Source organism: Crocodylus porosus, unplaced genomic scaffold, assembly GCF_001723895.1.
Source record: "Crocodylus porosus isolate Cpor-Errol unplaced genomic scaffold, CroPor_comp1, whole genome shotgun sequence".
NCBI classification, from domain to species: Eukaryota; Metazoa; Chordata; order Crocodylia; family Crocodylidae; genus Crocodylus; species Crocodylus porosus.
The window spans coordinates 140,770,694-140,796,564 of NW_017728906.1; the positions used below are offsets into that span (position 1 = coordinate 140,770,694).

Here is a 25,871-nt window from a genome sequence, read left to right on the forward strand (position 1 = left end):
CATAGCCAGAGTCTAATTAAAATCCTGTTAAATCTTTGGAAATGTACATAGTATTTCTTAGGTGACTTGCTGTATATTTGTAAGCCAGTTAAAACCAAGTCAAGGAAATAAACTGTTTCCTATTAGGTATTGTTTTAAAGAGATTTGTTAAAACCATGTTTAATTTCGTCTTACAGATTTTTTTTTTTTTCTTTTTAAAGCCGCTTAATTATGATGCAAAAACAATTTTTTTTCAAGACAGTGATATGACTGGTTTCTTCTTTAATTTTCAGCATTTAAATATCAAGACACTGACAGATGATGTGGTAAGACTACTTAAGTTTGCTTCTGTATGCTTTGTGACTAACCCTCTAACTTGAGCAACTAAAACATCTTTATTGTAGCTTCTTTTCTGCTAGAAGCTCTTTTGGACAGCTCAAATTAAAAGCTCAAATAGGTAAAGCCTGGCTAAACTGGAAGAATGTTAATGATGTATAATATACTAGGTATAGGTGACAGACTTAGGTGCTTGTAGCTGGTTTTGCAATTGCTGTACTCTGTTTTTAATCACTATTAAATAAGTAGGTCAGCTAAGTATAACTGTCTAGTTAATGCCTTCAAGATTTGCTTCAGTTTTTGTATTTCTTCCATATCAGACTAGCATTGCTGGGTTGCATGGCTAACTAAGACCTGGTAATTAATGTTTGCTTGTAAACTTTTTTAAAAAACTCTATACTGTCTAATGCATGTCCTACGTAAAAGCTTTTAGTCAGTCATTTATTTGTTTGTGTATCTGAAGTTGTCTGGTTGATTTGATAGAACTATTCAGCGCTCCCTATTACAAGGTAGAAATCTTTTAAACGGCAAACTGCAATATCGGTAATAACAACTGCTCTCGTTAAGTGTTTAAAAATATGTCTCTCTTCTTAAATAGAAGGGAAGCATTCTTTTTTCACATTCAAATAACACCTTTAGCTTTTAACTTGTAACTTTATTATCACATTGAACTTTTGGCACCACAGGCATTTTTCTGACATTTATTTTCTGTATTGGATTTGTGCAACAAATCAACCATTTTTGCGTAAATATTTGTGCTTATAATTGAAACAATCATGTAGAATTGTTGCAAAATAGTCATGGTAAATTGTGTTTTAAATGGGAATCCATTGGTTTTGGGTATCTGTGGTTAGGTAGGCAACAAATAACCTAGTGTATCTTTCAGTGTACTGGTGGTCAGCTGTTGTAGTGTGTTTTTGATTTCAGTTCAGTTTGCCTCATAGCAGTTTTCATGGTTCCATTATCATCATTAGGGATGTAAATGCTGATTAAAAAAAATAATCTGGTTAACATGTTGTAATTACAGCAGTTAAACAATTAATTGGCGTGCCAGCCCCTAGCTTGGCCCATGTGGGGCTGTTCTGCACCAGCCTGCAGCTCACCCCTGCCTGGCCTGGCATGAGTGAGCTGCTTCTAGCCCCCTGAGGTATAGTGGGGACTTAGTGGTTCCCTGAGGCCTCAGCTCCCCAGAGCTTGCCTCTTGATGAGCAGGGCAGGTGGGCAGTTCCTTTCCTTTTAAGCATCTTTCTTTTTTTAATCTTTATTTTCAGGATTGGGCCCCTCACAGTGCCTGGCAAGCGGCCTCTGACTTCCATGCTCCCCAGAGAGGGAGCTGGGCTGCTTTTGTTGTGGTCAGCAGAGGAGTGAGGAGGTGGGATTAATACTTTAATAGCTAGGCTCCATGGACCCCTGCCCTATGCTAAATAACTGGTAGGCTATAGCTGGTTATCATTGGGATTATTGGTTAAATGATTAATTGTTTAACCATTCACACTGCTAATCATTATCTAGTTGGACTGCTCCTATAACACAGCTTATAGGATTTCCCTGAAATAACTTATTCTTGGGTTCATTTCTCTTTTTTTCAGAGGCTTGGTAGGAAATAATTCTCACGTTCTGTCTCAGTGCAAAACTGGATTGGTTGTCTGTATGTATCTTTGTCTTTATTGTGCTCAAGTTCTTGACTCGGAGAGACAGATGAATAGTATGGGGCTCAATCCAGCCTGCAGCCTGGCACTCACCCTAAACCTACTGCAGTCTGGCCCTGTGCACCTGGTTTGGGCCCTACATGGTCCTGTGTGCTGGGATTGAACACTGTGTGCCTGATTTGTTATGCAGGGCCTGGGGCTTCTCATGAGTCTGGAAACTTGGCAACATAGGAGTAGTTCCATTGATCCCTTGATGCCAAATATTTGGACCCAGGGGGAGCCCTGTGGCCTGGATGACACTGTTCTAGGGACTGGATCTGGCCATGGACTGGGGGTTGAACACCCCTGATGCAGAACCTAGCAAACCCCTTTTCTAGTGCAGCTTAAAGATCTTGTGTCTTGAACCTGCAATTTTACCTGCTGCTGGAGCACATACTGAAATGGATAAATTCAGCTTGTGCTTTTATTATACTTTCCACTTGCTTTCCTCACTTTTCATCTAGTATTCTTGCTCTCTCTTCTCACTGCATCTGATTGGCCTGCCACTACTGGATTTCTAACTTGGTGCCCAGGGCAGCTCGCACTGTGCTTCCACTCACATTCACCCCGTGCCCGTTGATGGCCCTGGCCAGCATGCACAGCTTTCTCATGGGCTGCTGCTGTAGTCACCTGGGTACTGCTTGGCTCTCCCTGCCTCCAGCAGCTCCACCTCCTCCTGCCCCTGTTGTACCACTCTGGGCAGCAGGTTGCATGGGGAAGGGGAAGTGGCAGTGGCCATGGGGATGCATGCCAGACATTATATGCATAGCTGGGTGGAGGGAAGCTGCAGCTGGGCAGCTCCTGCCCCAGTGCACAGGGCTCCATCTCCAGCCTGCCTCCCACCCACTCTACTCACCTGGTGTGATGAGCAGCTACCTGTGGGTAGCTAAGTGAGTGGAAGGAGTCCAGGAGCTGTAGCCTTCTGTACTAGGTCAGGAGCCATTTGGGGTAGCTTTTCCCCAGCCTAGCTGGGCATGTGGTGCCTAGGATGCATCCCCATAGCTGCCACTGCTTCCCTGTGCTACCTGCAGCCAGGAGCAGTGCAGCAGGGGCAAGAGGAGGATGAGGTGGCAGCAGTAGTAGAAGCAGCTCCCCGGAAAGATGGGTGAGTTGGCTGGGGCTGGGGCAGTGCTGTCAGTGGGTGTTGGTGGGAGCACTATGTGGGCTGCCCCAGGCAGGAGTGAATGGGGCTTGGCTCTATGTAGAGCACTGTAGGGGCAGCCTCAGGATACATGCAATCAATTAGCAGGCTGGATCCAACCTGTGGTTCATATTTTGCACACCCTTTCCCTAGGACTATGTGACTGTTGCTTAAAGGCTCTCAGCTGAAATCTCTCAAACTTCGAACAAAATATAAAATGGATGAGAAATAATAATCCTTTAAGGACTGGGTAATCATTTAAGGACTGGGCAGCAGTGCACATTCTCCTGCATATGCACCTCTGCCTTTATTATTGCCAGCTGCTAAATAGTTTAAGAACAGTTGAATTACCAGCAAGAAGAAGAGAATCAGCTGTTTCTAGAGGTGGCATTCTTCCATGTGGGCAGCCTATAGAAGGAAACTACTCTTTCTGCAAAGGTATGGTAAGGCTTTTATAGGGAGGGTGTAACAAGTGCGTAGTCCCATGTATGGTCATGTTGCTCCCTGGTGGCCACTCAGCTCTTGCCAGTATACATCCCTGGCTCTCTGGGTACTCTCCCCTCTGCTCATTCACCATGCCTTGATGCTAAAGGAAAAGGAGGTAGCTTCGCGCTTCCCAAGCCTGATCTTACTCTCCTGACCACAGATGTCTATGGTCATTGCCTTGACGGCTAATTATGTGGTTCCATCCTAGCTTTACACCATTCCCATGCCTCACAGATGTCTCCATCACCAGCCTTCTTGGGCCTGACCAGCCCTCCCTGCCCAGGCACTTTGCTGACCTTGGCTACTTCTTGGTGCATCTTCTAGGCTTGTCTACTTCTCCTGGGTTCTTTGCTTCTTGGAGCTAGTCCTGGGCACTGCCTTTCTGTCTGTACTCCTCGCTGGCCACTTTGTATATGTAAGCTACACCCAGGCACTGTGTCCCACCCTAGCAGACTCCTACCTCTGTCCCTCTCTGGGCTTTGGGCCCTTGGTCCCCATCCCTGGGCTGCTGTGCCCTGCCTCTGCCCCTCTTTGGTCTCACCTGCCCCTGTTCTCAGGCCTGCCCTGTTCCTGGGCTCTGTGCTGGCAAGGAGTGCCAGCTCAGCTGTTCTGCTAGGAGCCCATCTGCCAGGAGCTCCTCTTTCTGGCTCCTGTCTTGTACTCTACCCGATTTAAGCTGCCGTAAGCACAAAGTCAGACATCTAGTCACTGCCATGGACTTAGAGGCGGTCATGAAAAAAAAGTGGCGGGAAAAGCATCATACCATCTGATGTCATGGTAACAAGGGGGGGAGGAGAAGGGCAAAGCCTTTAAAAGCCGCGCCCAACCCGTACCAAGGCAGAAGCCATCAGCTGTTGGGACCCACTCGATCAGTCCCATGTGCCATGGTCCGGCCAACCACGACATCGCTTCTCCGCCACCGACCTTCCCTGCGCATCGACCTGATTTATGATCTGCGAGTAAAGAGAGAGAATTTTGTTTGTTTTGTAGTTAAACACTTTCTGTTCTAACTGTTTATCAAGCTGTTACACCTACGCGTCTCATTCACCGGCGTGTAAGTAAAATAAAACCTATCTTTATTACAACCCGTGAAGCTTGTACCCTGGTCTGCAACCGGAAAATTCCGCGGTCCGTAGCTATAGAAAATCCGACTCCCTCCCTTAAAGGCAGACGATCCTTCTTATTGTGCCTCGGGTCCTGACCCTGCAGCGTGCAACAGCTCCCAGGACTAGACTCCTTGACCAGCGCAGGCCCTGGGTTTATATGCCCTAAGCCCAGCCCCTCTCTGATCAGGTGACTTTCTGTTTGGCCCCTGCTACATCTGCAGGCTGCTTCTTCCACAGCCTTTCCTCTTAAACTGACGGGCATACCAAGCACCCTGTCATAGAGGGTAAGAAATCCCCTGGCTTTTTCTGAAGTTTGAAGGACAAAAGTATGACAGGGAGGGAGCAGAGAAACTAAGTTTCATTCATGGAGGGGAAAGAAGTATTGGGGGAGACGGAGACAAAAGGTAAGGAAATGAGGAGAAACACTTGAAAAAAGGAAAATCTATTGTCATGTAAACTGCACCCAATGACTGAACTGTGCTCCTGATAATAGAAAATCAGGAATATGTTTTATATATTTATGTATTTAAAATCCTATTTGAACTTCTGATGACAACTCCAAAGGGTACCATTTAGATTAAGGTACTAGCCTGCTGTTTCAGTTCCAGTGCTGTAAGATTTGAAGGGCTTCCCTATGCTTCTATGTCAAATCGTATATGGAGTGGTCCCTTGTTTTGGATCCCAGGGGATCCAAAATACCAGTTTTTTTGGAGAGATCTGTCTTGTACTGATGCAGGAGCTTGCATATACTGATCCAGTAAAGGTTAGTGCCAGTTTTTAAAGTGTTATAACGAGAATCCTTTACAGCTATGTTTGGTGTTTCATAGTGAGTTATGACAGTTACTGTATTTCTGACATGCAGTGATGGTTGAGTTTGGATGTCTTAATAACAATGCTAAGGAGGTAAATGCACTGTTGTGTTGTTTTGTTAGTATATATTCTAACAGATGCATTAAATAGCTTAATTAAAGCACTTTAAATAGCTTGCCATGTGATTTCAGAGTTTAAACATAGAAACCAAGTCTAACCAAAATTGTTTGGGGTAGGGGCCTCACAGAAGATGGCAAAGGTTTTTTAAAAGGTTTTTAAAATTTTAAACTTTAATTCATAAACTCTTTAGTTACTTATAAAAGTATTAGGAAAATCATTCTATATGGTAAAACAGTTTGGTGGGGGTTACAGGTATACATATACAAAGATGGATTCTGTTTATTAAGTGCAAACTAAACAGCTCTAATTAATGCCGCCATAATTGTATTTAACAAACTGTTCAAAGGCCTGCTTAATTTTTTTTGAACTTGGTAAATTCTTGAACTTAATTTTAGTTATGGTAGCATGTTCTATAGTTTTACTAGTGTACAGTAAAAAGAAAAAAAATCCTCTATTGCTGGTTAATTTGTTTAAAAATAACAAATACCCTGTTGCTCTTGTAATGTGAAACCATGAATGGAAGTGCCAGACCTACTTTATATGTATAATTCATTATTTGCATATTTGTCTTCTCCATATGTTAAGAGCTTTGGTCTCTTCCATTTTACTACATAAAGAAGTTTCTCATACTCCTGAACGTTCTTTCCACTCATATTTTGGTCATATCCATTTGAGGATTGGGTAATTTGCACATAGTACAAGTTTCCCTTGCTTTATGCAGCTTCTGTATGTGCGAATTTGCTCTTATATGATGACCGTTTTTATACCAAAAGTTTGTTACATGCAAGGTAAATTCACTCTTATGTGATTGGTGTGGTGGAAGCCCACAGTCAGCTGCTTTGCGCCGTGCACCAAAATACAGCCTCCTGTGTGGATCTGTGCTTCTTGCTTGTTGTCTGCAACATGTTTCTGTAGTTGCTATCCCCATTATGGTAACATTCACCACAACCCTGTGCTTGTGTGCACTGTCTGCTGTTGGCGAGTACCAAAATTGTCTTGTAAAAGTGGTAGAAATAGGTCTATGGGTCAGTAGAATCGAGGTCTTGGAACGTATCTCTGTTTGTTACGTTGTAAAGTGGGTCTCCTTTATGCAAATTCAACTTGTACGCTGTTTTCCAGGAATGCACATACAGCATAAAGTGAGGGAAACCTGTACAGTATTTTAGGTATACGCATGCAATTTGCTTATAAACAGTGAGGATTTTATCAGTCCATAGCAGGCTTGTTGGACTGATGTCTGCTAAAGTGAGCTGCAAAATTAAGGCTGGGATTAGCGTGGAAACTGAGAAAAGCCAAGTGTGCACAAAGTAAAGGTGCTGTTACAGGTTACTTTTTGTAATGTTTTAAATCTGTGGAATATTATGCCATCATACAGTTGGAACAGTTTCAGAGCAGATGCAGGTTAATTCTGTAATTCTGTCTCAGACCTGTGCAACTGTGGCTTGCCATTAGAGGGCTCAGAAGGAGGCAATGACAGGATCCAGGACTCTGTTGTTCCTCTGGGGTGGGGGTGGAGGGTGCCATGTAGCTTGAAGGAAGAGCAGAAGAGGGGGAAGGGAGACCTTCTGCTTTTTTGATTGATTTGGTGTTGGTTAAAGGTGCCCTAGAGAATGAAGTCCTGAATTTATCCACACAAGAGGAATAGCAGAAGCAGATATAGAGTAAACCTCTATCTTTGTGCCTCAACTAAGGCTTGGAAGGAATGAAAGAGGTCTCCATTTCATCTTCCCATTCTTACTATTGTGTGTTGGGTGACGGGGCCCAAACAGGCAAGAAATGGTGTCTTCTTCCTCATGCTCTGATCCATCCATCAGGAGAGCTCAGTTTTGACCCCAGTTCTGCTGCTAGATTGTCATGTAGTGTTAGGAAGCCTCTCTGCCTGTTTCCAGTGTGAGAGATCATTTTGAGCTTTCTTTAACTGCGCTTTGAAATACATGGATGACAGGTTCCACATAAGAGCTAAGGCTAGATTCCGCTTAAGGCTTGGTAGGGCATGCTGTTTGTCTGGGATATCCTTGCTGTCTGTCTGAGCAGCTCCCAGCTGTTTCTCTCTACCCTTCTACTGCACTAAATACCCTTGACAAAATGTTACTTGAGGCATCCCTTAGTAAATGCCAGCTCTTTGTTTTCACTCTTTTTTTAATGCCAGATCTTCATTTTTCTTTCTTTTTTTTTTAATATTATAGAAAAATGGTAGAGCAGTTCTTCTGTTGCAAAGAAAGACCCCAACAGGGAAGAATGATTCTCACACCATGGATTCTTATTTGAGATGTCTGGGATTATTTTGTGAAACATGTTTACGAATTTAACGGTTAATCCCTGGTGGCTTCATTGCTTTGTCCATGTTGGACAAGGCAATGAGAGAGGGCTCTCCTGTTTCACTGAGCAGTGGTGGCTTGGCACTGAGAGCAGAACCACTACATCAGTCTCAGCGAGACCAAAAATCCCTAGGGAAGTGTGGTTCCTAAAGGGTTTTCCAGTCCTGCTGAAACTGATGTGGTGAGCTCAGCTGGTCTCTCATTTAATTGAGCCCTGGCAGCTCTGCTGAGCATAGAAATCCCAGTCACTCAGATCATGCAGCTGGTCTGCATGGTTTGTATTGAATTGAGCCACAATGGTTCTGTACTTTCAGTATGTCTATAAAGGCCTTTTTCCAGCTCTCTAATCACTTTTTTCATGCTCTGTCCTGCTTCCTCCAATTTTGCATTGCTTTTAAAATGTAGACACCAGAACTGTACCTACTATTCCAATATTTGTCTTGTTAGTTTGTAAATAGGTAAAGGTACATCTCTCTTCCTAACCTCCTTCCCCTGTTCATACAAGTGATTTTTTTTTTTTCCCTTTGCACTCCACAGTCAGTTAAATTTTAGGATAAATTCTTTGTCTGTTATAAAATCTGAATCCCATTGAGTCACCTCTTTGAATTTCTCCATTTTTGTAGGTAAGGTCTGCTTTTTTTGTGTTTAAATGTATGAAATTACCTTCAGCTGTATTTTAAAAAGTATTGCTTGAAAGGGCTCAAGTCACTAAATCCTCTAGATCAGGGGTCTGTCATCTTTTAACAATAGTGGGTAAGTGTCACTAGTGAATAGAAGTAGTATTGAATTTGCATTCCAGGGAGTCCCTGTTCCCTTGCTACTCTCTCTCTTCTGCACCTCCCCTCTCCCCCTCCAATTTTGAGAGATGCTTCTTCTGTGAGGAAAGACATTGGTTCAGTGAGCACCTCAGGAAGTTAATGCAACAACTCCTGGGTATAGGGGTTGTCTGGTGTCTCCTTTGCAGCCTCCACCAAATTTCATTGCTGGCAGCAACTGGCAAAGGTAAATTCAGCAGCAAGAAAGCTAGCAGCTGAAATACAAGGGTTGCTGGGTGCTCTGACACCTCTGCTAGATAGGTGTCCTATCAAGGGGGATGGAGGGGTGAGCACATGAGGCTGAAGAAGGGACAGGGGATACTGGAACCAGCATTATCTCCCGCCCCCCCATGAGGCCCTAGCTTTGCAGGCAGGATCCGGTCTTTTGGGCTTCATCACAGGTCATGTTACCAACATAAAGGAGGCTGAGGCATAAAGATCAATCTTATCTGCTAAGTTTATCTCCAGTCATTTTTATTAGTACTTCAAGACCATTGATGAACATGTACCTATTAGAAACACCCCGGTTAGGCTTACTATTTGCAGCTGCTTTTTGGCCCTTGATTTTTAATCCATTTTAATATGATCTGATACTATACAGTGTTATCTTAATTAAATATTATGATGAACTAAGTAAAATGCTTTACAAAAAGCTTAAGATTTACATTATTGGGTTGCCTTTTATAGATAAAATATACAGTCTCATCAAGAAAAAAATGGGCCCATGTAACAACCATGGTTTGCACATCAAATCAGAACTGTTCAGATCAGTGGGTGTCTTGGTTCCTGTCTGTATCCTGACAGCCACCGTGTGTATGTGTGTTTTGCTGAGAACATAAAGACCAATGGAGACTTGCATTGTATAAAGACTGAACAATATTGCTGCTGCTACTTAAATTAACTTTCAAAATAGGTGTACAGTAGCACTTTTTACATCTAGATAGGATACATGTTTAGGGGGTGTGTGTGTGCATATATCACACACACACACACACACACACATGCGCGCGCGCGCGCACACACACACACACACATGCGCGTGCGCGCGCACACACACACACACACATGCGCGCGCGCGCGCACACACACACACCCTTGCACAGTACTAGTAATCCTCGTTTTTAATAGAACCTAAATCTCTTGGTTCCAAAACTGTGCTCTTAATGTGATATAGTCATGCCCGCTAATGAGATGCATTTTAAATTCCTGTTTTATTTAGGGAAAAGACATGTACCATGTAAATATTAATTTGGTGAAGAGCGACACAAATCTGGCAAGGCTAAATTTTCCCTGTCTTCTAGAGTATAAACAGATGTCAACTTTGGAGTGGGATCAGCTGTGCCAGAATGTGTCCCAGCCCAGCTGATCGACTTCATTGGTATCTACAGACCTTGCTATCTTGGTGGTCCTGCAAGGTCCTTCTGGGGTTTCAGTAGTCTGATCCTGTGGGACTAATGGCCCTGGGTCATGCCCTGTCTTGGGACATGCAGATAGGATATACTGCAGCAGATCTCAGTAGTGTGCTTTTGTAAGCGGGGAAGCCACCATGCAGGTTCCTTGGCTTGCAGATATATGCCCCAAATTGGGGCACGTCAGCCTGATACATATGCTGCAGGAATCTCTTTGTTCAATAATAAGCTAACAGACATTCTCCCATTTAAGCTGTCGCTAACTGTGACTATGTTTTGGTCATGGCTGTCAAGGTTCTTTGGGTAGATGTGATTATCTTTCATTAGACCAACTGAATAGTTGAAAAAAAGTTCTTTGCAAGCTTTTGGGTGCAAACACTTTTCTTCAGGCATAGGGAATCTCTGCTGTTCTGAGACTCCAAGGAAGAAGCTAAAAGTATGTCAGGATGTCATTGAGACAGTAAATAGGTGGAATTTAGGAAAACAAAAAACAGAGAAGGGAAGGGCTTGTGGGGCAATGAGCGGGGTGGAAAGCCAAAGGTAAGTAAGGGAGACTACTGTAGCAGCATTTGTCGGCACTTGGAGTATGACAAGGGGCTAAGACAGCTGCTTACTTGCAACTTGTGCTATCATAGAAATTTCTATGGCACCATGAGGGTGACATGTTTGCACCTCTAGAAAGACAGATTATTGAGACTAGCCTCAGAACCCTACTTTTCCAAATGCATCTTATTCACGTGTTCCATACAGAAATAGCGCTCCAATTCTTTCAAGATATCTTAGGTCATCTGACACTTTATTCACTGTTTTAACTAAATTTGCAGGTGGTTAACTATGGACAGGTCATTCTTTCCAAAACCTACTAAAAGACAGTTAATTCAGAGAACTTCAAAGCAGTATTCTTGGAAGCCTTTGGAACCTTACAGGCACAGAGTGGGAAGAGCCTTCAAGGGTCACTTAATTCCACCTGCAGAGATGTGGGATTAACTGTTCCTAAATCACTGTAGGTGGCTTGTCAAGCAATGGCTTCAATAACTCCAATGAAGGAGAGCTCTGTAGCTCCCTGACAGGTTACTCTTTTGTCTCCTGTTAAAGTTTGGAAGTTTTTATTAGGAGATTCTATTGGCTTGCTTTTCTGTAGTTTAAATACATTTGTCTTTCTGACCTGCTCCATGGTAAAGAAGACTACTGTATTGACTTGAATATAAGATAAAGTTGTCCATCACCCCCCGCCAATCAACATGGGGGGAGTGGGGAAGCCCTCATCTCACATTCACATACAAGAAAATCTCATTAGTGACATTATCTATCATTAAACTTTTGTACCAGCTCAGTAATGGAAACCAACTATGAAGTTGATTAATTGCAGCCAACACTGAGGATGACTATAAAACACACAGCCTGTATGGGGCAAACACTCTATAAAATGTCATGTCTCAAGCCAAATTAGCCAAATCAGTTCTGAATTCCAGGAGCTGAGCAGAGCTCAGTTTGTTCAGGTCTTTGTGGTGCTATCACTGGCAAGTATCATACTTCCCCAGACTTACCAGTCCTGGATGTCAGAAATTTCCAAATCCATGGCAGGTGATGAGGGAGTTGACTAATATGATTGCAGAGCTACTGGCCTTCATATTTGAAAACTCATGGCAATTGGGAGAGGTCCTGGACTATTGGAAAAAGGTAAATATAGTGCCCATCTTTAAGAAGGGGAAGAAGGAGAATCTGAGGAACTACAGACCGGTCAGCTTCACCTCAGTCCCTGGAAAAATCATGGAGAAGATCCTCAGTGAATCTATTTCTAAGCACTTGGAGGAGAAGGTGATTAGGAATAGTTAGCATGGATTCACAAAGGGCAAGTCATGCCTGACCAACCTGATTGCCGTCTATGATGAGGTGATTGACTCTGTAGATGCAGGAAGACCAGTGAACGTGAAGTTATATCACATCACCGAGGTTTTTGATATGGTCTTCTACAACATTCTCACAAGCAAGCTAAGGAACTATGGGCTGGATGGATGGATGGAAGAGGATAGAAAACTGGTTGGATTATCAGGCTCAGAGGGTAGTAATGAATGGCTCCATGTCTAGTTGGCAGGCAGTATTGAGTGGAGTGCCCCAGGGGTTGGTCCTGTGGGCGCTTTTGATCAATATCTTCATCAATAACCTGGAAGATGGCATAGAGTGCATTCTCAGCAAGTTTGTAGAAGACACCAAACTGGAGGGAGGTGTAGTAGATACGCTGGAGGGTAGGGCTAGGATTCAGTGACCTTGACAAATTGGACATTTGGGCCAAAAGAAATCTCATGAGGTTCAATGAGGAGAAGTGCAAAGTCCTGCACTTAGGATGGAGCAATCCCATGGCTTGGGACCAACTGGCTAAGCAGCAGCTCTGCAGAAAAGGACCTGGGGTTACAGTGGATAGTAGGCTGAATGTGAGTCAACAGTGTGCCCTTGTTGTGAAGAAGGCTAATGGCATACTGGTCTGCATTAGTAGAAGCACTGCCAGCAGATCAAGGGGAGTAACAATTCCTGTCTGTTCAGCACTGGTGAGGCCAAATCTGGAGTACTGTGTCCAGTTCTGGGCCACCACTACAGAAAGGATATGGACAAGTTGGAGAGACTCTAGAGGAGGGGAGCGAAAATGGTGAGGGGACTGGGGCACATGACTTCTGAGGAGAGGCTGAGGAATCTGGGCTTATTTAGTCTGGAGAAGAGAAGACTAAGTGGAGGATTTAATAGCAACCTTCAACTACCTGAAGGGGGGTTACAAAGAGAATAGAGCTAGGCTGTTCTCAGTAGTCACAGATGACAGAACAAGGAGCAGTGGGCTCAAGTTGCATCATAGGAAGTTTAGGTTAGATATTAGGAAAAACTTTTTCACTAGGAGGGTAATGAAGACCCTAGTCTTGCTTGCTCCTTGTCAAAAGGCCATAGGAGCAAACTAGAGGGAAAGTCCAAGAGCAATTCTCCTTCACCATAAAATGTGTAGCTGAGATCCATTCACTGGGAGGCTATAGTAGGCTCTCATATGGATGCCTACTTGCAGTCCAGTAGACAAGTCTCCATCCTCAACTACACCAAATAATTCCAGATCAGGAAGAAGGGATCTTCCCTTCCAAGTGCAGTAAAACCAGTGGGACCAACACAATCATCATGCAGTCTCCCCTGCCATACTTATGGAAACCTACCACAAAGATAGGTTAGTGTAAATCCATCTGAGTAAAATATATGGTAGTGCCCATTGAGCACACTCCCTCTGTCCCATCTCTTTCAAGTCATGGTAGCCATTATATTGAATACATTTCATTTTCCTCTTCACTCGCACAGCTAAGCTGTGACTTTATTTCCTGTTTGCAATGCTTCCTGTTTCTTCACCAGCCTTTTATGGCTGGCAAACCATAACTGAACAGGGCCTCAAACAGTTCACCCAGAATCCCTCAGTTACCCCCTCTCTCAGCCTGTTGCATATGATTAGTGTGTCCTTGCCCTCCATGAGGTGAAGCAGGACCAGACTGCTCTGTGCTTCATCTGCATGTACCTTTTTGGACCATCCCAGGACTTGTGACAAGGACATGAGTAGGGCACTAATAGCACATGGATCCTTATGGTAACTGGAGTACACACACATACTGAGCAGTGCTGAGCTGCATGGTCGCCGTGGCTTGAAATGCTGTTCTCTGTTGGGGGAAGAAGTTGAGGAGTGCTGAGGACAAGGGAAGTACCTGACTCCCAGATTTATTTTCTGTGCTGTAGCAGTGGAAGGGTGACAAAATCAAGGCAAACCTCCAATAATTAGATTGTATATGTGAAAAATGATAATGAAATTATAAGTTTTTTTTTTTTGTATATAGAATCTAATTATTGGGGGTCCTACTGTAATCACAGTTACCTTATTAGAGTAAATATGATATTATTTTTTTCATTTTCATCATGACATGTTTACAAAAATCTGTTGAGCCTTTCCCCGTTCCATCTTTTTCTTCAGAGTAAGTATATTTAATAGCACATTTAGTACCTTCAACCTCCCTCATGTGGTTTGTATTCTTTATTTTTATCTCTTTTTAGGTCAAGTCTGTTCTTGGTCAAACAGATCAATTGCTTTAAAAATGTAAAAACTTGTGTATGTGCGTATGTGTGCATTAGTCAAAGAGATATCCATATTAATTGTGGTTAAATAGAACATTAACAACCAATTGTAATGTGTGTGAACTGTTTTTTGTTTGCAGTTGGATAGATTTGCCAGTATACGTATTCCAGGCAGTAGAAAAGAAAGACCGCCTCTGCACCTAAAACAGTCGCATTCTTCTGTTAGCGATTGGTCGCTATCATCACCTACAGATATGGATGAGTTCATCCCTGAACCATTATCTGAGAGAGAGATCCTAACGCTTTTTGAAAAAATGATGGTAAGAATTGCTGATTATTTTGATCTTGTTCTTTTTAGACAGCAGATTTTTTTTAAGGTTACTTTAATCTATGCTTAGTTTATGTACCTTGACTGACCAAAGCATTATGTATACATTGGGAATCTGAATAGATGTGCTTTCTAATGCAGGCCTACAGGTACCTTCTGTTATTACAAACGCCTTCCTATAGGCCCACATGGAGCCCACTTACACATGGTTGTGGTTGCCCTAGGTGAGCAGGTAATAAGTACAACATTAATATGTGATAAGAATTTGGCACTGTACCAATGTTTCTGGGAAGTGTAAGCTAGAGATGGGAATGGGAATTTCAGAATTTCATAGTTTCATTAAGGAATAAAAGGCTTTAAGTATGGCTCTGTGCCAGGGCACTGTGTGTGCCTACCACTTTAAGGCCCTGGAGCTGGCAGCCACCAGGTGCCTAAAAAGAGCAGCCATTTTAGGTTCAGGGCTGCCCATATAAACAAGGCAGTTCAGCTGCAAGAGACCAGGCAACAGCACCACCTGGCCAGAGGGCTGCTGAGTTTTATCTGGAGGCAACGGGGGAAATGTAGGGGATGATAAGGAGTCTCTTGGTTCTGGGTATGACCGAAAACTACTCTGCCGGGAGTGGGTGGCCTGGTGGGGTTCCCAGTGGTGCGGGAGCCCCCAAGAAATGCCAGGCCAGCGATCACTTTGGTGAAAGGCGGGTCAGGGTGCCTTAACCCCTAGCCCTCACCTTCGGGTGGGTTGTGTTCCATTGGAGGTAGTTGTGGGGGTGCAAGCCCCGAGGAGGAGAGTGGGGAGCCAGGGCCACGTACGGCCGAGGCTGCCTGAGCCCTGCGGGGGTTTGAGACTCTGAGGAGGTACAAGTGGCCAGGCATGGCTACGGCCGCCTGAGCCTACCCAAGGAGGGAAGCCCCGAGACCCTGAGCAGAGCGGGGCTTATGAGCAGCAAGAAGCCCCGGTGGGAGGGGGTTGTGACGAGAGGCCCTGGTGAGTAAAAGGGGCAAAGATCTGGGCCAAGGTTTGAGTGAACAGTGGCACTCCATCCCAGAATGGGAGAGGCGAGTCCTGACTCTGATAAGTCCTCCACTGTTGGGAGGCAGTGTGTGGGTTGAAAATAACATCTGTAGTAGCGCCACGATGTGCTGTCCCGGGGTGGGGGAGTGAGTCCCCTGTGAGACCCTGAGGCACCAGTCATGGTGTGAAGGAACCCCAGCTCCCCACGTCCGTGAAGGAGGCCCTGAGAGGGGGACCCCGCGGAAAAAGTAAGGGTTGTACGTCGAAGCCTGTCTGAGTTTTTCCCCTGACTGCCCAGGCGGGGGCCAGGACCATGATGGTCAGAAGGGCTAGGGGACCCACCAAGAGGGAAACCCAAGAGCCAGGGGCCTGGGGTCCCAACTGGCCTGGGGGTGGCCCGGGACTAGAGGAGCCAAAGGTCCCAGTGAGGGGACCACACCCAAAGGGGAACTGGTTGCAGGGAGATATGGGGCCCAGTATGGCAGTGGGAGAGTTCTCCTGAAGGGAGGAACCCAGGTGGGGTCCTACGTAGGATTCTGGGGCCCATCGTGTGGGACTGGAGCGTATGAGAACATCATGAGGTCATCTGCGAGGCTTGGGCTGCGGTGTAGGGAAGGAATGGAGCCTCAGATAGTGCCCCCTAGCATCGAGGCATAAAATAGGCAGCCTCCCACTTAATTTAATCTATTAATTATTAAGATCAAGGCGTGGTGGGCAAGAAGGTGGGCGGTTAGCCCAAGAACAAGTGGGCGGGCTGCGCGGAGAGCAGCTCTGAGCAGGCCCACTGTTACAGGCCCCAAATAATTCGGACTTATACCTACATTATGATGAACTAACTCTTCAGCATCTTCATTAGCGACCTGGACGAGGGTGTGGAGTGCACCCTGTTCAAGTTCACTGATGACACCAAGCTGTGGGGTGAAGTGAATACACTGGCAGGTAGGGACTGCATCCAGGCAGACCTGGGTAGGTTAGAGAAGTGGGCATATCTGAACAGGGATGCGGTTCAACAAGGACAAGTGTAGGGTGCTGCACCTGGGGAGAGGGAACCAGCATTATGGTTGTAGGTTAGGGGCTGACCCTCTCAGCAGCAGAGGCAGAAAGGGATCTTGGAGACAGGATTGACTCCAGGATGAATATGAGTCGCCATTGCGACAAAGCAATAGGCAGAGCCAACCGTGCCCTGTCCTGCATCAACAGGGATATCACTAACAGGTCCAGAGAGGTCTTGCTCCCCCTCTATGCGGCACTGGTCAGGCTGCAGCTGGAGTACTGTGTCCAGCTCTGGGCGCTGCATTTCAAGAAGGACGTGGAGAACCTGGAGAGGGTCCAGAGGAGGGCCACTCGTATGGTTGAGGGCCTCCGTGGTCAGCCCTATGAGGAGAGGCTGAGGGACCTGAATCTCTTCAGTCTCCACAAGAGGAGACTGAGGGGGGATCTTGTGGCTGCCTACAACTTTATCAGGGGCCACCAGCAGGGACTCGGGGAAAGTCTGTTCACCAGAGCCCCCTTGGAGTCACTAGGAACAATGGCCACAAGCTGAGGGAGGATAGGTTTAGGTTAGATATTAGGAAGAACTACTTCACGGTAAGGGTGGCCAGAGCCTGGAATAGGCTTCCCAGAGAGGTGGTGCTCTCACCTTCCCTGGAAATCTTCACGAGGAGACTGGATAGGCACCTGGCTGGGGTCTTATGACCCCTGCCACTCCCAGTGCTCCTTCCTGCCCACGGCAGGGGGTCGGACTGGATGATCTGTCTAGGTCCCTTCCGACTCATTGATTTTATGATTCTACAGAAATCAGGGGTGGGCAAAATATGGCCTGCAGACCATATCCAGCCCACCAGGTAATTTTGTCTGGTCCGCATGCATCCACCAGTTAATTATACCCTGCCCAGCCCACACACCTTACTCCCACCTTCATGCATGGGAGGGCCTGGCTGGTACACAGCCTCTGGATGGGGCTGCTGGTGCCACTGTTGCAGCTGCTGGGGGACCTGCTTGGCTTCTCTGGCCTCTAGAAGCTCCTCCTCCTGTCTCTGCTGTGGTGCTCAGTCTGGGCAGGAGGTAATGAAGTGCTGGGGTGCTGCAGCTGTGCAGGAGCTTTGGGCTGGGGTTGTCAAGAGCACAAAGCTAACGCCCAGGGGGATGGTGGGATTGCAGAACTATGCATGTGTGGGGTGTGAGGGAGAGTGGGGGGAGTGTGAGGAGCCCCCCCCACACTTCCCCTGTTCCCCATGGCGCATAGTTTCTGTTGCTGGTGGTGGGAGCAGCAGCAGCCTGCTGGCCCTTGAGGTGTTTGTGACCTATGCAGGTATTGCTGCCTGGCAGTGCGTGGCTCCATCCAGTTCTGGGCGCTGCATGTGGCGGTGACAAAGCCAGCCCACCTCCTATCATGTGGGGCTCCCTGCAACTCATGCATTTCCTGGCACTTGCATGCCAGTTCTTGGGGAAAGCCCCATGTGTCACAGGCCAGCTGGGCACTGTGAGTGTATCAATTTTATCAAAGGCCAGTTGGGCTGTTTGATTCAGTTTTGGATTTAGGAGGCAAAGTTGGGTGTGAAATAAAGGCAAATTTATTATAGCTTACACACAGCAGTTAACAGAAAGATAAATGTGATAAGCAGATAATGCAGTATTAAAGAGCTAATAGTAAATAATAATAACAGATGATAATAGATCAATTCTGTCGCAGGCCAACTGGGCACTCCGAGGGTATTAGCCACTGGACTGTTCAAAACAACAGATAGACAGACATGGGTTGGTAGCTTATCGATAGTCCCTCAATGCCAGGTACATGTCAAGTGATTCCAGCAAACTCAGACGTCCCCAGTCAGCGCTCTCAGAGGGTTACCGGGGAAGGTCCCTTGATCAGGATCCAATCCTCAACACCAGGAGTCTGGGGTTTGGGCGTGGAACAGAAATGACGGTTCTGTTCCCTCTTTCCTGCTGGTTACCTGATGCACGTGCTTTTTATACCTAGTCTTACGTTAATCTGTTGGCGTCAAAGCCACTCACAATGTTGCCCTATAGCTTTTACCCTATGGCATTGAAAGGTGTTAAAAATTATCATAAAAGGTTACTACCTAGACTTCGGTTTATCCATTAAGCAAATTATGATGCAGCATCTTTAGGTTTGAAATTGACATTGCCCCACCTACGCCCAAACCCTTTTTAGGTTTCATTTGAATATGCTTTCTTGGGACGTTTTTTCCTGCAATGTGTTGGGTGTGCCATACAGTTGAATCCAGTTTTTTTATCGCTAAAGCTGAACCCTGAGCAGAAACCGTTAGGTCAGCTAATCTCACAGCTACAGCTTTGCCTATGGGGCCCAGTCAGTTCCATGAACGGTAAATTTATCATTTTGGTTAAACTTATGAGGGACAAATTACATTTGCAGTTTGCAAACTTACAAGCTTTATATTAACTAATATTACCTGCTTAGGCAAAATACCAAATGCCTCCAAGAAGCACATATTTATTGCTTATTAATTCCTCTGGTTCTGGCTGTTACACCCATGTGATGGAGATGGCGGCCTGGCCCCCGCTTCCTGTCACCACTTGCAGGGGGTGGGGCTCCCCTTCACTTATGCTGGAGTCCCAGGAGCTGCACGTGGTGTCAGGGAACGGGGAAGACAGCTGGCTCCATCACTCTGGGCTTCTTGATGGTGCATGTGTGTTGGGAGCTGCAGTGTTGGGAGTCAGGGGAGCCCCATGTGACTGAGACAGGCCAGCCTGGCTACACTTCCTGCTATCGCATGCAGCTCCCAACACTGGCTAGAGCCATGTGCCACTGGGTGGCAGCATCTGCGTGGGCCATGAGTACCCCGGCTGGTTGCCTGCTCTGTTGCTGCTGACAGTTGGGGCTGTGCGTCGTGGGGGAAACTGTATTTGTCGGGGTGGGGGTTCCCACAACTCGTCCCCATATATACACTCCCCATATCTGGTATCTAGGACACATACCTTGTTCAACCTTTCCGCATTCTACTGAATGCAAAATTACATTTAATAGAAGCTCTGGAGTCTCCTGCCCAGACTGACATACCCAATGACCTACTTGGTACAGGTTAGGCCTCAGAGCAATGTACTCCAGGTTTTGGCTAGATGCCTTAAGAAAGATAAACTTGAGATGGTTCAAGAACATATAAGAAGGATAAAGGGGTTGGAATATGTGGCATACTGAAGGAAGGAGAAACTAGATGCATTTAGTTAGGACAAAAGCTGTAGTAAGGGAAACCATAATGATATTAAATATCTGAAAAGTTGCCTAAGAATATGGATGAGTATTGTTCTCCTTTCCATTGAAGGCAGTACACAGAGGACTTGGCTGAAACTGCATAAGAAGTAAATTTCAGTCGTATATGAGAAAAAAGAGCAGTTTTACTAGGTTCTTGCCTAAGGAAATAGTCAAATCTCCTCCATGGAAGGTTTGCAAGAGAAGGCTAGATGGACATTTATTTGGGATGGTTTGAGAAAAGCAAATCTTCCACTTGAACTAGAGGGCCCCTGACATCTCTTCCTAACCTAGGATTCCAAATTCCTGATTTTAGTTTACTTAAGCCTTACATTATAAAAGATTTTTCTGACTTCTTTCCACTCCACCAGAGCTTGAGACATCTTTTAATAGGCCTCTGAAGTTTAGCATAGGAATTGGTTTCGAACATATATAAGAACTGCCATGTACTGGGTCATACTGTAGGTCCAACTTGCCCAGTGTCCTGAGTCAAAGAGTGACCTGGGTGAACCAGGATGTTTTCACTATTCCTCTCCTACTTGCAGCCTTGGGGTTTAAGAAGTTCTCATTTCCTATAGCCCTAGCTCTTATGCTCAATAACTGTTGATGCATATTTCCTACAGGAATTTGTCCAGTTTCTTTTTGAATCTGGCTAAACTGTCAGCTCCCACAACATCTGGTAGCAGTGAGTTCCACATCTTAGTTGCATGCTGTGTGTAGGGGGGAAAAATCCTTTTGTTAGTTTTAAACTTACTACCTACTAGCTTCATTTTCTGACCCCTAGTTCTTGTAGTGCGAGAGACAGTAAATAATAAATCCCTGTTTACTTTCTCTTCACCATTTGGCATTTTTAGTAGGCCCTTATGGCCTACCTCAAGCATATTTTTCTAAACTGAATGTACATCTGCCGGCATCACTTTCTCCCTCTGCAATGAGTTTCCTTGGCTGCATCTTTTTTTTTCTTTTCTCTTCAGTCCTTCTTAGGCACTGAGTAGCTTGTGTCCTGCTGCTGCCTTGCACTGGAGCTCCCTCCCCTGCAGCTTGCCAAGTTAGACTGCTTTTCCTTCTTCCTCTTTCCACACGGGCAGAAGCTCATATGACTCCACACACTTCTGTTCTCCAGTTTGGGCCTTTTGTCCCAGATTCTGCTGTAGTCAATAAGCCTGTTATCTGCTGGACCCTCAATCCTTTACTCACTGTCTGTACCCTAGTACAGGGGTAGGGGTTTGCTGTTACAGTAGTGATTTAAAGGGGTATCTTCATATATGCTCATGATATAGGGAATCATTTGAGGAGTACTGTGCAGGTGGCAAGGTATGGTCTTGCAATGTAGATAATACTTTTTTGTTTGTGAATATGGGTTCTAAGACACTGAATCAAAAACATTTTAAATATGAGACATATCCAAAAGAGACCTGTCAGTTTATAATTCCATGAAATTTAAAAGTCTAAATCGGTGGAGAACATGTTGGTCATGTTATTTCCTTATGTGAGTTGAGAGACAGAAGACTTAACTGGAAGGACCAGTTAAAGAAGCTTAAGCAGTTCTTTTATTCTTCAGGATCACTTAAAATAAGGGCAAGTTGATTCATATGTACTGTGTTAATTGGAGGCATACAGTAAGTTATTCCTGTTTGTGAGCTCGTCCAAAATGCAGTTCGTTACTGAAGAGAAATCCTATTGTAGAAAATAAGAATTTTGTTTTTCAACATCTCTTAAATTCAGTATTAATTTTTGTCTCCATTTTAAAACAAGTTACTTAACTGCAGATAGCCTCAAAGGACCTTTTCCTGTTCAATACTGTTATAATTTTGTCAAAACTGTAAGGAGGAAGGGCTACAATGGGTAACTATATGTAATTCATATGGATTAAAAACATTTCTAAAAACAATCTGAGAATGAATCTGAACTACAGAAAGCAGACTTTATTTTCCTGAAGAACACATACAGTTGCTTCCTCAAACAGACTAAGTTAAAGTAGTAACTCAATAAAACTACTTCATTGCTTAATTATTTTTAAACTCAGAAGTGTCTATCAGGTCAGGGTTTTGCTAGGTTGCCAATTTCTCATTTCATCAGAGTACACTTCCATGGGGTGAGATAAGAGTGACTTAGTTATGTGGTTTGCAGTTTGCTTTAAAAAAAAATTAGAAAGGGGTTCACAATGATCCTGAACACTGATGCTTAAATGATTGGGGAAAAAGGGGGAGTTAAATATGTGGCTCAAATGGAGTTGTATCCTGTAAAGTTTCTGCAGTAGGAATTATGGAAGAGATCATGTTATTGGGGAGTTTAATTGTTAAGGTTTATTTTTCTGTGTGTTTTTTTTTTTTTTTAGTTCTTTAGTAGCTCTTTCCTCAGCCTGGGCATAACTGTGAAGCAGGGAGATCTCTGTCTGTCTCTCTCAGAATGGTAGTAGAAATGGTTAATATAGCTCTAATTTTGAGTTGTATTTGAATCTTGTCCCTATTATGTTGTGTTTATAAAAATGTTTGTTAATGCAGTTTTCTGCTTGATTAATTTATAATCCTCTACTAATATGAGGAACTCAGATTTTATACAAATTCATGTAGCACTTGATTTACCTTGACTATGTGAGGAATTGGTTAAATCTTTTTTAATATTTAATATTCTATGAAATTCTATCAAAATAGATTGCAGTGTGGGGAAAAATTACTATCAGAGCCCAAGTGTTAATGCAAGGGTGGTCAAGCATTGGAGCAGGCTACCTAGAGTAGTTTTGGAATCTCTGTCCTTGGAAGTTTTCAAGTTCAGGTTAGACAGACGCTTGGCTGGGGTGATTTAGTCAGGGATGATCCTGCCTTCAGTAGAGGGCTGGACTAGATCAGCGTTCCTCAACCCATGGTCATGACCCAAAAGTGTGTGGGTCACAAGAATCTATGAAAGGGTCACAAACAGACCAATCCCTGCCCTACACAATTGGGGGCTGGGGCCTGGGGGTGGAGGGCAGCGGGTTGGGAGTGAGGAGTACTGGGTCGGAACTGGCCATCAATGTTTACAGGTGGGTCCTGGTACAAAAAAGGTTGAGAACCACTGGACTAGATGATCTCATGAGGTGCCTTCCAGCCTGGCAGAGCAATGCAGGGTCGGTGTGTTGGGTGGAACAGATGTAGCTCGTGGGCTGTTTCTTTCTTTCTTATAACCCAATTAACAGAAAATATGTCCCTCTAATAGCTTTCAGTGATTCTCATCTGTCTGGTTCAGTTGCTTCAGTAATATTTCTTTAAAAAAGATTACCAAAAGAAACAAAACTAAATAAAACTAACTTAATCTATCCTTTAAAAAAAATCCCAAACGACTCCCTACAAATCTGCACAAATTGAGAAATTTTTCTTTGTATGAGGAAATGGCTCCAAGTTTTAGAAATAGAAACTGAGGAGTAGTAGAGCAAGAAAATGTATAAATTATCAGTATATTTTATTTTATCACCCTTTTAGGACTCTTTCATGCTTTCTCTATTAAAAAAGTTCTCTATTCCTATCCCTGATCAGATTTAAAGAGCAAAATATTAGAACTCATTTCTTAATTTGGAAATATATTAGACATTTATTTTTGAACTCTTCATATTTAACTGCAGGAAATTTTTAATTTCAGAAAATGAGGGGTATATATGAGGTTCTTCGTTTTTACGGTCTATTGTAGATGAAAAGGTATTTTGCCTTTACGGGTTCATTGTGATTTTTGTAATGAAAGTGTCTAAATACAGTAGTTTTCAGAAAGACTTTTCATAGACAGTATTTAATCTGCTTATAATTGGCATCAAGCATGTTGGCTTGACAATGTATTGGGGAAAATGCACTTCTTTTGCAATCATATTAGGTTGCATATTGTTTCTTTTGGGAAAAAAAAATGTGACTTGTTCCTTCTTATGGGGAAACACACCACAATGAGAATTTCATGGTTTATTTGAACCCTTGTAATCATTAATTACTTAAGAAATTGCCCACACAAGTTTTCTACACCAGTAACATTGAAGTTAAAAGTTAGTGGTGCTAGGGACAAAACTAATAAGCTCATGACTGGAGAGAGATGGAGGGGCAGGATGGAGAAGGTGGTGGGTGGAGCAGCTCCAGGTAGTACTGGGCAGGAGTAGTAATGCTCTTGAAGGAGCTCTTGCTTACTCAAATTTATAAAAGGGAACTAATATCTTCTTTGATTCTGTTATGAAGTTAACTAAATTTCCCCTGCAGTTTGTTGTTCAATTAATTTGTGCCCCTCCTATCAAAATATGGTCTTGCTATAGCCCTCCATCCAGGTTTTCAGCTGATATTCTGCAATATAGCCAGGCTAGACGATTCTCTGCTTCTTTTCAACATAGCAAGCAGTCTTCCTGTTATGAATGGATGAGCGGGAGAATGCCAAGATACAAGGATGACGAAATGTATCAAAGTTAGTTGTTAAATCTATCCAGTATTCTTGTCTGCAAAGATACTTTTATGTAACCCAGCTCTAACTACAGGCAGGTTTACACCCCTGAGTGTGATGTTTTATATGGCCTCCAAATGTCTGGATGTTTAATATTTTAAAATATTAGGCGATTTATCAATGCAAATGTCAAATGCCTTGTAATCTGACTAAGAGCTCTTGGTCTTAAAATCTTGCAATAGCCAATTCCATATGTGATGTAATACTTTCACAAAGCACTTTATTTTTTAGATTTAAATTTTTCTGTTTTTGAATTTTGTTTGATTTTTTTTTTTTTTTTCCCCTCCCTTCTAGAATTAAGAAAAAGCAAATTACTCATTTTGCATCCCCTTCATCATTTTCTCTCTTTATTTGTGTTGTATTCTGAAAACACAGGTTAGGACAACTTTAGGTTTAATCTTTCTTGATCTGGAACTTGGCTGAAGTTCACTTAAATCACTATCTGAACCAGTTCCTATTCCTGCTGTTGGTCTGAAGGGTCAGGCCAGTGCTCAGGATCTCAGTAGTATGCGGTTAGACAGGAGGGCGTGGTGTACAATTGCACATTGTACAAACACGCAAATCATTTAGGTGCATACACATGCACACTACCAGCTTAGGCACATACACATCCAAACCAACCTAGGCACATGCATACCTATAACTAATTCAAGCACATACACTATACACCCCAAAAGTTAGACAGAGATCACTGATTCGTATATCATGCACACAATGCCATATATATATGCATGTATAAAATACACGCACACGTTCAAAATAACCAGTCTAGGTTCATGCACACCTATCACCAGTTTAAGCCCATACACGCTACACATGCCAAATTTAGACAGAATCTGTTACCAGTTACCAACACCTGTACATTCAGAACACATACGTGGAGTACTAATTTACACACATACCACCCACCTACACATACACACAGGTGAGTTCCTAAGTTGGGTGTTGTGATGTGTATGTATGGATGTGCTTAGTGTACTTGGGATACTTGGGGAAAGGTTAAGGTAAGAAAGTAGAAGTGTAGGGAGTTAAAGTTACCAGGACTAGGATTAGAACTGGTAGACTATAGGGGCCTGGGCTGAATAACTGAGGCTTGGGGGTAACTTTAGGTTAATTGACCTTAATTGATTAAAAGACAATGCCCAAAGCCTGCAGAACAGGGAAGTAATACCGCCACAGAGTCTGGGACTGGAGCCAGAGCTACAGGGGAGCTGAAAAGGTAGGTGGGGAGAGGGAAAATGGGACTAAGGGAAAGTGTGGGTGTTAAAGAGGGGCTCTGGATGTGGGGAGCCAGAGGATGGCTCCGGGGCAGCTAGAGAAGTTGCAGGGAGTGGCAGTAGGTGCTGGGAGCTGGAGAAGGGCTCCAGGTGCTGGAAAAAACTGCAGGACAGCCATGAGGAGCTGGGAAGCTGCGGGAGGAGGGGGATGACTACAGAAGATGCGGGGGAAGCCTGAAAACAGAGATGGACAGCAGGAGGGTCTGAAAGGCAGCAGAAAGTCACAGGGAAAAGTCAGTAGGAATTGAGAGGAGATTAGGAAACTAGTGGGGAGGGGTGGGGG

General features: G+C 44.1%; 1 protein-coding gene across 3 annotated transcripts in view; it reads left to right on the forward strand.

The window, feature by feature from the left end:
• Window positions 1–239: 239 nt before the first annotated feature.
• Window positions 240–25,871, forward strand: part of DIAPH3 (diaphanous related formin 3) — a 452,799-nt gene continuing 427,167 nt past the window's right edge. For 2 of the 3 annotated variants that reach the window (XM_019529821.1, XM_019529822.1), the window contains exons 1-2: window positions 240–305; window positions 14,435–14,614. In XM_019529821.1, coding sequence (XP_019385366.1) covers window positions 246–305; window positions 14,435–14,614 — 240 coding nt within the window. In that variant the 5' untranslated portion in view covers window positions 240–245. Of the gene's footprint in view, window positions 306–6,490; window positions 6,496–8,431; window positions 8,435–14,434; window positions 14,615–25,871 lie in introns of those variants that run through there. The other variant, XM_019529823.1, reaches the window with a different exon arrangement.